The sequence below is a fragment of the Pelobates fuscus genome, chromosome 11, assembly GCF_036172605.1.
Source record: "Pelobates fuscus isolate aPelFus1 chromosome 11, aPelFus1.pri, whole genome shotgun sequence".
In the NCBI taxonomy this organism is placed as follows: domain Eukaryota; kingdom Metazoa; phylum Chordata; class Amphibia; order Anura; family Pelobatidae; genus Pelobates; species Pelobates fuscus.
In genome coordinates, this window is record NC_086327.1 from 72,967,542 (window position 1) to 72,986,031 (window position 18,490).

General features: G+C 43.3%; 1 protein-coding gene across 4 annotated transcripts in view; it reads right to left on the reverse strand.

The window, feature by feature from the left end:
• Positions 1–12,830: 12,830 nt before the first annotated feature.
• The window catches only part of LOC134577564 (epsin-1-like), a 149,213-nt gene continuing 143,553 nt past the window's right edge, over positions 12,831–18,490 (reverse strand). For all 4 annotated transcript variants that reach the window (XM_063436368.1, XM_063436366.1, XM_063436365.1 and 1 more), the window contains one exon: positions 12,831–14,969. In XM_063436368.1, coding sequence (XP_063292438.1) covers positions 14,605–14,969 — 365 coding nt within the window. In that variant the 3' untranslated portion in view covers positions 12,831–14,604. The remainder of the gene's footprint in view (positions 14,970–18,490) is intronic.

Sequence of the window (18,490 nt, forward strand, 5' to 3'; positions counted from 1 at the left end):
GAAACAAAAAAATATTAAAATAATAATTAAAAAATAAAAATGCCCACCCCCCACCAAGGCTCTGCATCACACTCTGCATTACACACACACATACACACACTGCATTCATACACACACACTGCATTCATACACACACACACTGCATTCATGCACACACACTGCATTCATACACACACTGCACTCATACACACAGCATTCTCATACACACACACTGCACTCATACACACAGCATTCTCATACACACACACTGCACTCATACACACACACAGCATTCTCATACACACACTGCACTCATACACACACACAGCATTCTCATACACACACTGCACTCATACACACAGCATTCTCATACACACACTGCACTCATACACACAGCATTCATACACACACACAGCATTCATACACACACACTGCACTCATACACACACGCACTGCATTCATACACACACACTGCATTCATACACACAGCATTCTCATACACAGCATTCTCATACACACACACTGCACTCATACACACACTGCACTCATACACACACTGCACTCATACACAGCATTCTCATATACACACACTGCATTCATATACACACACTGCATTAACATACACACACTGCATTAACATACACACACTGCATTCATACACACACTGCACTCATACACAGCATTCTCATATACACACACTGCATTAACATACACACACTGCATTAACATACACACACTGCATTCATACACACACTGCATTCATACACACACTGCACTCATATACACACACTGCATTCATATACACACTGCACTCATACACACTGCACTCATACACACTGCATTCTCATACACACACTGCATTCTCATACACACACTGCATTCTCATACATACACACTGCATTCTCATACACACACTGCATTCATTATATACACACACTGCAAATAAATATTCAATTAATATAATTTTTTAAGGATCTAATTTTATTTAGAAATTTACCAGCAGCTGCTGCATTTCCGACCCTAGTCTTATACTCGAGTCAATACGTTTTCCCAGTTTTTGGGGGTAAAATTAGGGGCCTCGGCTTATATTCGGGTCGGCTTATACTCTAGTATATACGGTACATTTAAACTGACGGCCTGTACTTTGACTCTATATAGTAGCCGACAATACTGGTATATAGAAGCAGTTCCACATCAAGTTATATCTTCTTCTTGTATTACTATTATGTTTGAACGCTCAGCAGCATTAACAGACTTTGTAGCATTGCCGATAACTTAGGCAATGTCTTGAATTTACAGGCAGATTTGACAGTTTTCGTTTTGTCTAGCTCTATCTATTTTTGATAGCCATCTACACATACATTCTGTTGAATTAGTACTGGACTAACAAATCTGGGTTTCTGGTATATATATACACAAATTGCTACAATTATACTGCAACATTTAATAGTTACTTTGGTTGTAACAAGTTCCCAGTGATTTGCCCAGGTCTATTTATTAGCCCATACCTATAGCTAGACATTAAGTTTTCATCTTGGGGGGGCGTGGTTTGGCCGTGAACGAAGATGGCCGCGTAAAGGACGAGCTCCGACCCACTTAGCAAATAAAGCAGGCTTACCCATCAGCACGGCACGAAAATGGGGCGCACTAAACGCCCTGACGGCTCCCAAACACCCAGGCATCCAGCGACTGCCACACACACGGGCCCCATGGATGGATATCTGGCCCCGGCACCCGCCGAATACCACGAGGCAGCCGGCGCAAGCATGGCCGACTCCCCGGCCTCCTCACCAATACCGGAGACGGCTGCACCCACGCTGGCGGACATCAGTGCAGACATAAAGGCAATTAAAGCCCTGGCAGCAGCAATGGTCACTAAATCTGACATGCAGACCCTATCTGAGAATCTACACTCGGCGATCCGCACAGAGGTAAATTCTATTAAGGCCGAAATCTCCACACAGGCCTCCAGGATACAGGCAGCTGAGGCCTCAGTGCAAGCTGTTGGGGAGAGGGTTGAAGCCTCAAATCTGGCTATACATAGACAAGGCAATATTCTCCTACACCTGAGACGCCAAACCGAAGATCTTGATAACAGGGGCCGCAGATCAAACATTAGGGTCCGCGGCCTACCGGAACCTGAAGGGGCGGAGGCCGTAGAAGCAACACTACAGACGCTGTTCCGCGACATACTGGGCCCAGAACCGCCAGACTCCATAACGTTTGACAGGGCGCATAGGGCTAACAGAGCACGCACGTCTGATAACACACCGAGAGACATTATATGTTGCCTACACTCCTATAAGCTGAAGGAGAAAATAATGAACAAAGCCCGCGCAAGACCCACCTGGCGTTTCAATGGCGCAGAAGTTGCCCTCTATCAGGACCTATCTCCCCTCACGCTTGAGGCTCGTAGGGCCCTGAGACCCATCACAGCGCTACTCAGGGATAGGGGGATCCCATACAAATGGGGTTTCCCCTTTATGTTATTAGCCAGACACCATGACGACTGGTTCCCGCTACGCTGGCCAGAAGAGGTGCCCAGGTTCCTACAGCGCCTCAACCTCCCGCCTACAGAGGTCACCGACTGGATCCTGGGGCCACTGGACCAGAGGCAGGGACTTCACACCCCGAACTTGCAACGAAGACGACGAGACGTCACACCTAGGCGCCCACAGGCCCGCAGGCAACTGATGCCCACGGACCCGGAGGAATAAAGTTCTGCCCCCCACTTGTATCCACCAAGCAAGGAAGACTGACCAGGACACACTAACATACCACGGCCCGCTGACAACCACAGATGACAACGCCATCCCGTGTACATCAGATGCCAGATAAGTACTGTTTACGCATACACATGTAAGGGGACTTATCCATGACCGGGTGTTACAACACTCTTCTAACACGCCCTTGGGTGAGGAAGGCTACCCCAAGTTGATTAGGGAGGGGGGCCTGAAGGGGGGGGGACGCACCGTTTGGCCTACCCGTGGGATGGGGTATTTGCAGGGCATATCCCACATGTGCACGTAAGACACAACCTATGTCGCTATACGGGACTGTTGAAATGCTGTACACACGTGCACATATATGGAGACTTACGCATGGCCGGGTGTTGCCACACATTCCTAACACGCCCCGGGGGAAGGGAGGCTGCTCTGAGTTGCTTGGGAGGGGGGCCTGAGGGGGATGGGATGCACCATCTAACTTGCCCGCGGGATGGGACTCTTGCAAGACATGCCCCACTTGTGCACGCGGAACACGAATTAGGTCGCTTCATGAGACTGTTGGTTAATCACGGGACACTCAAGCACTTGATATATTATGGTTTTACTGATGCTGTAATGTGAGTTGGTCTGGTCGTAGCTATAACTTACCACTGACTATAGCACCATAAGAGGGATGGATAGAGGGAGGTGGAGAACGAATGGGGGATTTCTATGTGAATGTAGATCTTATTTCGTTGATACTGATATGCCGGGCTATATTGGGTGTGATAGCTTTATGGGTGGGAGAAGGGCGGGGATGCTACAGAGCCCTAGGGCTACGAAAGGGATAGGGGTCACGAAGTGAGCTTAACTGGGACTACACCTACGAATACACCAATAGCACCAGATTTCTAGGGTTGGGGGAGTACGGGGGGGTCGGGCTGGGAGGGGGGGCGGCTGGTTTCTGAATAATGCTAAGATGTGATGTCATGTGTTTATTAGGTAGCATTGTTTGTTTCCTGCACTGTACGATAGGAACCACTTGAGACGTTCACTCTTGGCGGACAAACACACACACACCCATACCGCCTGACTCCTACCCCCCCCCTCCCCCATGGACGGCCAGCTCCGCTTCCTGTCCCCAGAATAGAGGACCGGGGACGGAGCCCGCTATGGGAGACAGGGGGACTTAGATCGAACTCCCTGTGCGGCCAGCCCGGCCAGACACGACCCACAATTCGAACTACCTTACGACAGCAATGGGCTATCCGCCCCGACACAGGGTAGGACCAGCAGCCACCTGCACCATCTATCCCTACAGTTGTTGACCCATTCCCCCATACTACGTGACCGTACTAATCGATATTTTCACAAGTATTGGCCATTGAATTCAACTTAGGAACACGTGGGACACGGACACTCCTTTGAGAGTACACACACTACTACACCACTGGACACTGTGCCTCTACTACTGACCGGACAGTGACACTGGACTTCTTCGGCCACACCGCCACCCCGACATACACCTGTGTAGACCACATTACTGGGGGCCCCAAGACCGTGGCTGCCCTAGCTTGCTAGGGAACGGTACGGTCTTGTTATCCACCCAGCTACACAGGACACCCTCAAGTGGAGGGGATAACTCTAATTCTTATTGACATCGTAACACTGAGCACTTACACCAGGGGCCTCCTGGGACGGGCTAAACTGGGCGTGGGCCGAGCCGCCCCCAACTCGTGGGACTTGTAACTTACAAAGGTTCTACCTTTCCTCTTCTTTAACTGCACTTGTATCCTTCTTTCCCATCCACCCCCCCCTCTCCCCCCCCCTCACACCGGCAGGCAGCGTGCGCGAGGGCCACTGGACCCAGAACACCTGAACACGACTGCGGAGTCACCAGCGACCTCGCCCGCACTATCCCAATGGCGTACACAGCAGCGCCTCTACATGTCCTTACGCAGAACTGCCGAGGCCTTAACTCACCTGAGAAGCGCGCACACCTCCTACGAGAACTTCATCGCAAACGGATCTCGGTAGCAATATTACAAGAAACACATCTCAAATCCTCGGATACCCATAGACTGAAAGACCCAATCAACTATCACAGCACTCATCCCGAAGCCCGCAAGGTAGGAGTTGCGATACTGTTGGCCGCTAATCTGGCCTTCACTCTGCTAGACCGAAAGACAGACCCCAACGGTAGGTTTCTCTTCATCAAAGGCACGATTACGGGGAAGACATACACCTTTGCCTCTATCTATGCGCCAAACGCAAAACAGGCGATGTTCTTGTGCAAAACATTCCGCCAACTGGCAGCATTCACAGAAGGCTCCCTCATTATAGGGGGGGACTTTAACGCACCACTTGATCCGTTGCTGGACTCCTCGACAGGACACAGTAGTATCCCACAATCCGCGATTAGGGCCATCAAGAAGACCATGCGGGACTCGAGATTGGTGGATGCGTGGCGGACCATTCATCCAACAACCCGCGATTTTACGCACTACTCCGCCATACATAGGAGATACTCTCGCATTGATAATGTTCTTATCCAACAAGAAGGCCTCCAACACCTACAGTCGGCAACAATCGCACCTACACCGTGGTCGGACCACAGTGCAGTGGCCGTGAAGCTTGACTCCCCGCTGTTCAGGCCCACCAGGACGGAGTGGAGACTAAATGAGTCGCTCCTCTCGGACCCGGGTGTGCTGGCTGACCTGACAGAACACCTCACTAATTACTTCAGGGAAAACGACACGGAAGAGGTATCAAAAGTGACGCTATGGGAGGCACATAAGAGTGTACTTCGAGGTCACCTCATTAGAATTGCTTCCCGTAAGAAGAGGGAATCGCAGCGACGAATGTTGGAGCTCACCGACCAAATCTCCCGCTTGGAAACACAACACAAACGATCACAACTTGAAGAACACTATCGCCCACTTTTGGATGCTCGCCGACAACTGGCAGACCTGGTTGCCAGCAAACACCATAGGGTGACACAACGATCCAAGGCCTTCTTCTACATCCATGCGAATAAGGGTGGGAGACTCCTGGCTCGCATGATCCGGCACCAACAAGCGAGGGCGCAGGTTCATGAACTTCGGAAGACTGATGGCACACTTACTCAATTCCCTGAAGCAATTGCCACTGAATTCTGTAACTACTACAGACAACTATACAATTCCACACCATCACTCCCCGACGCCCACGGAGCGAACCTACAAGACGCAACATGGCGTTACCTACAAGGTTTCCAACCCGACGCTCTAACACCAGAAGAAGCGGAACTGCTGGAGGCCCCGATCACCACGGAAGAGGTACAGGCGGCGATTAAGACAGCGAAGAGAGGGAAAGCTCCGGGACCGGACGGACTCTCGGCGGGATATTACAAGTCATTTAGGGACATTCTCGCGCCGCATCTAATGACAGCCCTCAAATCGACTCCACCAGGAGACGTTGGCAGCCACCATCACGGTAATTCCTAAACCTGGCAAAAACCCCGAAAACTGCAGCAGCTACCGGCCGATCTCGCTTCTCAATGCGGATGTGAAACTCTTCACTAAGATCATTGCCACCAGACTACAACAGTATGTGCCACGCTTGATACACCCGGACCAAACGGGTTTCGTTCCGGGACGGGAAGCCAGAGATTGCACGCTCCGGGCGTTCTCTATTCAGGCATTAGCCCTTAGGGAGAAACCAGGCCTACTAATGCTCTCCACGGATGCCGAAAAGGCTTTTGACCGGGTAAACTGGAGCTTCATGATGGCGACACTACGAAAAGTGGGACTAGGAAGAGGGATGATGGCTTGGATAGAGGCGCTCTATACGGACCCCTGCGCTAAAGTACGGGTGAATGGCGCTCTTACGGACGCCTTCACCATCCACAACGGTACGCGTCAGGGTTGCCCATTATCGCCACTCTTGTTTGCCATCTCGCTGGAACCGTTCTTGGATAGGGTGAGGCATACCCCGGAGATCAGGGGGTTTCGGCATGGGACTCAGGAACATAAGGTAGCTGCATACGCAGACGACATGCTCTTCTTCGTGAACGACCCAACTGATTCCCTGCCGGCATTGATGCGAGAATTCGATGCGTATGGCCGGTTATCGGGACTGAAACTCAATCTAACTAAATGCGAAATATTAGATGTCTCGACCCCGACGGACGTAGGAGAGCAAATTCAACGTGAGTACCCCTTTCATTGGTGTCGGGACCAGATGCGATACCTGGGAATCTGGATACCCAGGAACCCGAAAGAAGTGTATGCCAAGAATTACATCCCCCTTTTGCGCACAATCCTAAACGATCTCAAAAGCTGGAACTACGACCACATCTCCTGGCAGGGACGTATATCGGTAATAAAGATGAACATTCTCCCGCGGCTACTTTACTATTTTCACACCATCCCCTGGCACATCCCGACAGGATTTTTTTACATCTCTTAAGTCAGCGGTGATACAATACGTCTGGAAGGGAGAAAGGGCTCGACTCAGCTTTGACAAGTTATGCCTACCCAAGAATTGGGGAGGCCTGGCTTTGCCAGATATTCGCAAATACTTTCATGCCACGGTACTGCAGCGGATCAGGGATTGGCATGTGGCACCTGACACCAAACTGTGGGTGGCGTTGAATAGAGAGGGTATTAACAAAGCCCTCCACAGACTCACGTGGCATACTTCGGTGGACGCAACGTCAATGCTAGGCGCTGAATCACCCGTCGCTCAAACATTGAAGACATGGTCCCACCTGAGACGTAACCAACATATCTCCCCGCAGCCGAGCCCCCTGATACCGATCACCTTCAATTCTGATATAGGCGGAGGACTTCCCCGTTCTTCCTGGCCAGTTGTAGGAAATGGAGACTTTGTCCCGATATCCGAAGTCCTCAGTAACGTGGGTATACGGAACCTTCGGGACTGGAGTGGAATACCACATCCGACACTCATGCATAGATTTCATTATGCGCAACTACGACATTTTTACTACAACCTTCCCAACAGGGTAGCGGTACATAGGGAACAAACGTGGTTTGAACGCTTCTGCATGACCGGCTCAGCTGCCGATGGCAGAGTCTCAGTCATATATCAACAGCTAATAACGGGAGAACGCTCAAGGAACACGGCGTTCAAAAGAAGATGGGAAGAGCTGACGGATAGGACGTTCACTGACACACAATGGGAACAGATATTGATTCTGCAGCACAAGAGCTCCATCAGTACCAACTACCAGGAGGTCAACTTCAAGCTGCTTTCCCACTGGTACAGGACTCCTTCCCTACTACATAGAATATTCCCAGGATCTTCAGACGCATGTTGGAGATGCGAAACCCACACAGGCACAATAAGACATTTGGTGGGAATGCGCACGGATTAAGCCGTTTTGGGAGGATATACAACGGGAGATGAGGATCATCCTGGGAGATCTACCTGACTTCACCATAGAAATGGCCCTACTCCATCACACCGAAGGCTCAATAGCCCAATACAAGAGGTCGATAGTTCGACACCTACTAAATGCGGCCAAAGCATCCATTCCCGCTAAATGGAAGCAAACACAACCACCGACTGTGACGGATTGGCTTCAGAGGGTAGAGGACATTCACACGGCCGAGGCGCGATATGCAGAACTGCTAGGAAGGAGCACCAAACATGTCGATGCCTGGACCCCGTGGTATGTATACCTCTCACGACCAGGAGCAGGGAGACCATGAAACACACCATTTCATATGGTCCTGGAGTGCCCGAGCGTGCGCTGATGTATGGTGCCACATCTAAACCCAACCCCTCCCCCCTTCCCACCCCCCCCTTCTTCTCCTTTCAACAATATACAAGGTTTTTTACTCATCCCCACGCGACCTATTTCTGGGACACAGTGGCGGCGGCTCGGACTGCCCCAGGGAGGCCGGACCGGGGGTACCTGACTGTGAGGATGCGTGAGCTATAGGAGAACTTTGCAGTAGATCCCAGGGAGGCGCTCCAGTGCCATCACCAAAAACTGACTACAGGGACGACTAGGGAACTGACCGAACTGAACGATGACTCCACAGTATGACTCAATAGACCGACGAGAGGAAGGGAACATAACATACGCCCTGCGACACTCCAAGGCACCTCATCAGGCGTCTGACTGACGGACTTCTGAAGTGGACAGACGCACCCAAACCACTCCTGTAACATGGGTGGCCACTGGAGGTTCTCCTCCAGGGGACCCTAGACTAGGAAGAGGATCTGGGGGTTACACCCTTAGTGGTGCATTGTATGTGCTTGACATTCACACTCTCACTTGCTACACAATGTACTTAGCTCATCGATAAATACCCACATGTCCTCGACACTGCTCCCACTTGGGATTACGCAGGGGCCCTCAGCCATATATGTCGCATCTCACCATGACTGTGACTATGACTACTACCTACTCTCCCGGCTATTAGATTTATAAACCGGGCCACCTGAAGGTGCCACGGAACGGGGGCCCTGAGATATCCCATTGTTTAGCTTTAATTGAGAGGTTTTTGATGTTACTGGAACTGTATTAGCTTTTAAAGATGCATCTATCTATATTTGTTTGATTGTTTACTTTGCTCAAGTTGCCTACGCTTTATTGGTTGTTGAACAGCCATATGACGCTTGTTGCATATCAGATGATCAGAAGATAATAATGCTTACTTTCGATGTTAATTTACGAACTGACTTGCCGTATATACACTGTTGTGGTGTATGACTGTGTGTTTCTGCACTCACCTGTTCGTCATAATAAAGAATTTACCAAAAAAAAAAAAAAAAAAGTTTTCATCTTAGTCTGTCTGTGTTGACATTTATTTTTGTGTCAATCAGTTTAATTACCGTTTTATTTCACTTATCTCTCCTTTAATCCCTGTTTATACATGTGGGTTTTCTGAAGTTATATTTCTCAGTCTGTGTGAAAAGAAAATAACTCTAAGATAAAGTTGAAGAATGAAAATCGAACTATAAATATTAATATATTAGGTTATAAATGTACGAATTCTATATTAATACAATATAACATACCCTAATCTGGGTGTGTATATATATATCACTACATATATATAGGAACTAATATTATTAACACAAACCAAGCTTATGAATTGCCAATATAGAGAGATAAAGGACCTTGTTTAGACCCTTCAGGGATATCATCTCTACTCTGTATATCCACTTAGTTTTGACTTGCAAAAGCGGTTTCCTCCGTGATCCTGCGGGAGGGATCTGTACTATCCCCATAAGTAATAAAGCAGAGTGATTACCTTTCTGACATTTCTTAAATGTGTAGACACAGAGTTTACATACGGATTGTGCAAGATAGATCTGTGGAGTTCCTTAAACAGTCATTTGGCCAACAAGTATACAACATATTCGCTATTGCAAGTAATCTTCTGTTGGACTTTATAACAAGATTAACGTGCCAAAAAAAAAAAATACAAACAAAGGGAAACTACCATTTTAAACAGTAGATAAAAAAAATAGGATAGTATTAGCGCTATTTGAGTGGTCTGTTTTATATATATATATATATATATATATATATATATATATATATATATATATATATATATATATATAATCTAAATAGCTGCCAATCACCGTGAATATCTTTTAAACCAAGGTGGTAAGAAAATAGAAAAGGTGTACTGGTGAAGCGCTTATGTATAAAATGGAATAGATATGGGATCAAATAAACTTTTACCTAATACATTTTTTTTCTTTTTTACGTAGTCAATAGTCTCTTATTAACCCCTAGGTAAAACACAAAAAGATACACAACATAGTGCAAACTGTATTTTAGAAACAAATACATTTATGAATAAATGCCAATTGGCAACTCACACTTTTCTGAGCTATTGAATCTAGCTCAGATTTTAGCGCCTTAGGGTCCGTGTAGGCGACCCTCCCCTTCTTATTTCTGCAATCCAATCCTATATAGCGAAACGCGTTCTGGAGGAAAAGTGAGCACAGAGACTTTTCTGGACTCTATTGGACTTTTAAGCCTAATAAGTGTTTAGTTATATATACTTTTTATATGATTTTATATTGTTGAATACATTTTAATATAGTCAATAAATTATAATTTTTATACACTTATGGCTTTTTTCCTGCTGATAAAAAGAAGGAATGTGGTCCTTAACCACATATGCGCATTGAAGTGAGCCTATATATCGGCTCTGGGTTTGTGAGTACCTAATTCACTATTTTATATATATTATTTATAGTACAGACAGTATTGCACTATATACCCCCTTCTGTACCTATATAGGATTGGATTGCAGAAATAAGAAGGGAGAAGGTCGCCTGCACGGACCCTAAGGCGCTAAAATCTGAGCTAGATTCAATAGCTCAGAAAAGTGTGAGTTGCCAATTGGCATTTATTCATAAATTTATTTGTTTCTGAAAAACTGTTTGCACTATGTTGTTTATCTTTTTGTGTTTTACCTAGAGGTTAATAAGAGACTATTGACTACGTAAAAAAAGAAAACATTTTTATTAGGTAAAAGTTTTTGATCCCATATCTATTCCATTTTATACATAAGCGCTTCACCAGTACACCTTTTCGAAACTACCATTTTGAATATGATACACCTCATCGCTCCACATATTTAGTTGCCCAAAGTACTAGCAGTTGATCTGTCAGTGGCTTTTTAGGGGCTTCAGTCTAGTGGAGGCTAGAATATTTTTCAAATAAGATCAAATAAGATTAAGATTTAAGTATTAACCAGGGAATTTTGTTACACAATACAACAATGGCTGTTGAGAACCTCTATAATATAACAGTTACATGTAGTGAGAAAAACTGGACCACTGGCTTGGTTGAGATGCTTACCAGCTATCTTGTTTAACCACTGAGATCAGTGTCCACTTGGAAGTGGGAAAAAAAAAAAAATTAAAAAAAAAAAAAGGAACTCCCCCAAACATTTACATCAACCTTTATCTGGTACATTCTTGTGCCAACTCTATCACTAGTCATCAAATAAATATCTAAAAATTGTATGTGTATTCTATTAAAGTGATGGGTCAAGCTAAGCCCCACCATTATACTACATTGTAGTTATTGCTACAATGCTGATTGCAGGATTGAACTCCCGGAGAGGACTGGTTACAAACTTGTCATGTTGGGATTTATATTTTCCGTCCACTAATTGGAACCTGTTGCTTCTCATACATTTGTTTGGCGTTTTGGTATAATATACAAATCGAATACCATAGTCTATGTATTGCTAGATATCTTATAATAGTGAATATATATATTTTTTTTTTAGTAAATGGAATATATGTTTTTGATTCATGCATTTTGCCATTGAGCACGGTTTAGAAGTCCCTGTTATATTTGCTTGTGTATCTCCTTTCTAATGTAATTTTTGAATAAATTTGTTATAAAGTCTTTTTAAACAAGCAAATTTATATTTAATTTTTTTTTTGCACCCTCTGTATATTGATATACTTATTTGCTATTAATCATGAGAGGAGCTGAATTCTTAACACTTTTATTCTTCCTCAATACCTCTAAATTACATGTTAGTTGCATAAGTTGACAACCCCTTAAGGACACATGACATTTTCCATCATGCTGGCCTTTTACTTCTGAAACTGTGTCCTTAAGTGGTTAGTCACTGAACATTTCACACGTCCCAGCCCCCCCCCCCCCCCTAACCCCCCCTCTTTTCCCCTCCCTAAAATTAAAATTGGAAGGTGTGCATCACTGCAAACATGAAGAGTCCGTAGCATATAAATCAGAGGTTGAATTGTCACTCATCAATGGCTGTGGAATCTAGAAATTTGATCCATTCCTCTTGGAGTCACTGGAAAGAAAGCAATGTGCATCACCACCCTGACCACAGTCTTTTACACACTTCTGTGGAATCGCCTCATATTTTACAACTCAACAATCAACATACATAATGAAATTAAAAAAAAATCTAAATTACTTGCCTGCATGCCCCTGGTTTTGTATCAAACCCTTTTCAATTGGTTTGGCACAAAAGGAGGATTTTTTTGGACTAGCCCAATAGTTCATTTTCACATTAACAACATCAATTTTGTCTATGTCTGGATAGCATCCATTGACTGAATGTCTTGCTCAATCAATAAATGTTGTCCAAATATGGAGGGAACGGATTTTGACAATGGAAATAAGATAAAACCACTTTTATTCAGAATTTGTACAATATGTTAAGACATTGGAAAGGGGAAATCCAGTATTATCTATCCTGGAAACAGTTAACTGAAAGATGTATTTAGGAGAATAGTGGTGTTGCTTTGAACTATTATTAAAGGAGACAAATACTGCATTACACACACACAAAACGAGATTAAGTGTGACTCATACTAATGGATTCTATCATTACGTTAGGACTTAGGCACTGCTCTGTATGTCACCACATTATATATGTAGTATGGAGTATTTTTAGCCTTTGCTCAGATCATCCTGCTAGGCATTTGAAATTATATTTTCAAAGGTCAACACCATATTATGAATTGGTGCCATTGATTAGTGCCAAAATGCCAATGATTATTTGTGACTAACCTAAAATACGCTAAAGATAAAGTAAGCGTCAATTGACAAGTTATTTGAGCTGTGTAATCTTGAAACAGGGTAATTGTTTTGCTTTTTTTTCTTCCACACAGCAGCACTAAAATTGATGCACACAATATCTATCCTAACGGGCTATGTAGATAAATATGTCACATATGAATACATAGAGAAACCCCTGGTTTATTTAAAAAATAAAAATAAAAAATTAACTATACTAGCATCCGTGTTTTGTTTTTAAGTAGATCTTCTTTGCAATTTTTATTTTTCAAGGTTTGCAAATCACAGCAAACTTCACTAGACATATTTGAAACATACCTACATGAATGATAGCATTGCGTTTCATACCATTCCAAATGTATAAAACCAGCATTCCACGATTGCAGTCCAGATGTTTAAAACAAAATGATAGGAATTGTCCCAATTTGACTTTATTTGTACTTATAAGGCAAAGATTATGTAGAAATGCATACTGAATGGGAAAGTTTGAACAGCATACAAAGCAAAGCCAATTCGAAATGCAGTGGCTATCAAATAAAATTAATTTCACATTTAATTTCTAATGTGACTGGAAACATGTGCATTTAAATAAGACCCTGTTTTAAAAATTATTTGTGATGAGTGGGGTGTATACAAAAAGCATCACAAATGAAATAATTTATTCCCCAAAATTATCTTACGTAAAGCCCAGAGCCTTGCATTTAGTGTTTTGTTTATAGAGATTTCAAAATAGGAGATTATTGCAGTACTTCCAAGGGTTCCAGGGTTATATTTTGCAAGTATTTGTACTCATTAGTACTAGATGCACATTTGTAAAAGATTTAAATGTCATCATATTGGAGAGAATACTTGATCATTTAGAGTCAGGTTAAATGATTTTTAAAAAGGCAAGTTTATGGTATTAAATTATATTAAACATATAAGAACATATGTTCATTTAGTATGGAAATAATTTGTCAGATGCAAAAAAAAAAAAAAAAAAATCAAAAGAAACAGCTGGAAAACCCTTACATTGCTACTAGGGAAAATAAAACAAAGCTAATCACAATAAATGGGAATCACTGGTAATTAAAGTGAAAATTGATAAGGGAGATAATGCTGACCACATGCATCATTACTACTACCGAATGCCAATCAATCTGCAGAAAGCAATATTTTAATTGTGGCCGGTTATCTCAGTGCTTTTATCTGTACTGCTCATACAAATACTATTTCTTGGTATTCAGAGGCACAATGAAACAAGAACGGATACAAGAAAATGTTTCTGCTTAAATAAGATGGTAGTAAACATAAGGGTCTTTTTGTGTTTGCATGAAGATACCATTCTTGATCTACACCCCTAGTCACCGGCATTACACATTTTCACTTTCACTATTATAATAGGAAAGGGTTAGTGGTAGTAGTTACAGCTTGTGTTGATAAATTTGGGACAAGTGGCTGTGTCACCAAATGCTGTGGTGGCATCATTGTGGGCAAACCAATTGCTTGAACTCCAGGAGCCACTGTAGCAACTGGCAAGCCAGGTACGGGTTGCACCCCAACAACTGGTGTTGCACTGGTTAGAGCAATTCCGGGAACTAAAGAGGGCATAGAAGAAAATGGAATGCTTGAAGGTGTTTGGGCAGCTGGCGTAACTGGCTGTCCCAGTGTCATAACAGGGCTGCATCGAAGCTGGTTTAAAGTAAGCGATGGTTGTTGTTGATTAGGTTGGAATGGATTTGTTGTTGTACTGTTTGATCCTAGGAGAAAAAAAAAGAAAAAGAATACGTAAGTAATTGCAATACTAAAAACATGTCTCACACTGCATACTTTTCAACATGCAAAACAACAAGGTACATTGTTATCTACTAAACCAGGTCAAGAAATTTAAAGTTGTAGGTCAAAACAATTTGAATACTTGGCCTTAAAGGGATACTATAGTGCCAGGAAAGCACTATAGGTTCCCATTGTGGCCCCCCCCCCCCCCCCCTCCTGCGGCACTCCTCGAGATTAAAAGCCCTTCAGTCACTTAACTTAATCCAGCGCCGATGTCCCTCGACGTTGGGTCAGGCTCCGCTCACACTCCTCCCTTGCAGACATCAGCCGGAAGGGGAGACTTAAGGTAATGCTTTTCTATAAGGAATCCTAATGCGAGCCTCGCATTAGGATTCCTTATAGAAAAGCATTGTTTCAATGCTTTCCTATAACGATTTGATCGACACTGGATGTCATCGTGCAATGTCGCCTAACCATCCAGAAGTCCATCTGGTGGCTGTCTGGTGGACTGTGAAACCGCAATAATCCGAGTGAATTAAAAATATTACAAATCAAGTGTAGATATATTAAAAATAAGGAGTATTAAGTAAAAAATGGAAAACTCATAAACCTAGCTCTGGTTGAAAGCCTTCGGGTCCATTAAGGCAACCCATTCCAGGCGCCAGTGATCCTAGGATGAGCCCTTTATACATACATGGGGTACTTAGGCTAGGCAGCAGAATACTAACATGTGGTCTTTGAAGTAATAGGGCTGTAAAATCATTAAATGGATACTATAGTCACCAGAAGAACTACAGCTTATTGAATTTGCTCTGGTGAATAGAATAATTACCTTCAGGCTTTTTGCTGTAAACACTATCTTTTCAGAGAAAATGCAGTGTTTAAATTACAGCCTATTGATAACTTCACTGGCCACTCCTCAGATGGCTGTTAGAGATCCTTCCTGGGTCATGGCTGCCTAAAATGCATCCAAACATTCAGTATCTCCTCCCTCTGAATGCAGACACTGAACTTTCCTCAGAGATTCATTGATTCAATTCATATCTATGAGGAGAAGCTGATTGGCCAGTGCTGTGTTGGAATGCTGGCTCTACCCCTGATCTGCCTCTTTGTCAGTCTCCGCCAATCCTATGGAGAAGCATTGTGATTGGATCAGGCTACCACTTCTGATGTCAGCAGACAGCTTGTTTTTTCAGAGACTAACAGCATGCAGATCTACAGCTTCAGGCTTGAATACAGTAAGAGTTTGCTATATTTATGGAGGCATGGGAGTCCCAGGGGGCTAGATAGTGGTTTTAACACTATAGGGTCAGGAATACATGTTTGTGTTCCTGACCTTATAGTGATCCTTTAAAGTTCAATAATTATGAAAAACAATTAAGGAGTTACCCACAGGCATGTGCACAGGGTGTGCCTAAGCACACCCTAATGCAGTCCCAAGTTCCGGCTGCTTAACAAGCTGCCATTGAAATGAGAAGGTCTTCCTGACGGCCTCTGTGTCCCCCCTCTTCGAGATGCTAAGCCAAGGCCGCGAAGGCCCTGGTCCCCAGGTTTCGAGGGGGAAAACTTTGCTCCTTCAGTTGTATTAGAACATTGCCACGGTAATGCTGGGCGAAAGGGGTGCAGACAAGCTGCATTTGCCACAAGGGATAGGATTCCTCCCTTCCTGGTCCAAGTTATATGTAAATACGTAATTATGTAAATACGTTAAAAAATAAAAATAAATAATACAAATATATATAGATGTGTGTTATTTCATTCTAACTGTATTGTGATAATATATATATATTTATATCAAAATACACGTAGAACGAAATATATACCTATATACGTATATATCCCTATATATATAAAAATATTTTTAAAAAATTAGATATCTATATCTATCTATCTATCTATATATATATATATATATATATATATATATATATACACACACACATATATTAATTCTACATATATATTTATGCAATATTTTTACATAATTAGGTATTTTCATTAATTACAATTAGCGGGACCTGCCTGACAATTGATGCCGAAAGTATAGGGAATTTAATTTGCTAGCACTATATTTAACCCTATAACTTTCCAAGACACCATAAAACCTGTACATGGGGGGTACTGTTTTACTCGGGAGACTTCGCTGAACATAAATATTAGTGTTTCAAAACAGTAAAATATATTACAACGGTGATATCGTCAGTAAAAGTGAAGTTTTCTGCATTTTTCACACACAAACAGCACTTACACGGACGATATTATTGCTGCGATACTTTTTACTGTTTTGAAACACAAATATTTGTGTTCAGCGAAGTCTCCCGAGTACAACAGTACCCCTCATGTACAAGTTTTATGGTGTTTTCAAAAGTTACAGCGTCAAATATAAGGCTTTGTGTTTAAATTTTTTCACATTAAAATTTGCCAGATTGGTTACGTTGCCTTTGAGACCCTATGGTAGCCCAAGAATGAAAATTACCCCTATGATGGCATACCATTTGCAATAGTAGACAATCCAAGGTATTGCAAATGGGGTATATCCAGTCTTTTTTGGTAGCCACTTAGTCACAAACACTGGCCAAAATTGGCGTTTTTTTGCATTTTTCACACACAAACAAATTAACAATTAACGCTAACTTTGGCCAGTGTTTGTGACCAAATGGCTACTAAAAATGACTGGACATACCCCATTTGCAATACCTTGGGTTGTCTACTATTGCAAATGGTACACCATTATGGGTGTAAATTTAATTCCTGGGCTACTATACAGTCTCAAAGGCAACGTAACCAATCTGGCGAATTTAAATTTTAATGTGCTATATTTGACCCTGTAACTTCCCAAAACACCATAAAACCTGAATATACACGTGAGACTTTGCTGAATACAAATGTGTATTTCATTACAGTAAAAGCAAACAGTATTATGACATTGACAGTTAAAATGTCATGTAGAACTAAAATTTCTTATGTTCTCCCATTTTTTCATATTAAATTATGTTTCATAGCTAAATATTTGATATTAAATGAAAGCCCTGTCTCCCCTGAATAAAATGATATATAAGAAGTGTGGGTGCATTTAATATGAAAGAGGTGAATTATGGTTGGACAGACATGTAGCGCAAATGCCAGGTTTTGTTTAGTTACGTTTTTGTTTTGTGTTGAGCTCTCTGTTCCTGGGAGATAATTAGCTTACCGGTCTGGGAGAGGCTTGTGTTGAATACAATGGAGACCCATGCTGGGGTCTGTGCATAAAAGGTCGAGTTTGGCTCATTAAAATCTGATGTTCTCCCAGAACTATGTGTTGTCTAGTTACTGGGAGGGGAAAGGGCTATTCACTACTCAGCACCTTGTTCCAGTTCGAAGAGGATTCAGCGGGGAAAGTAAGGACTAGAGCTCCCAGGACTGTAAGTCATCCAGTCAATGGGAGGGTATAGAGCTAGTCCCCTATCGAATAAAAGGACGGAGAGGTTCCAGGAGGACCCCAGTCAAGCCACGGCGACTAGGGCAG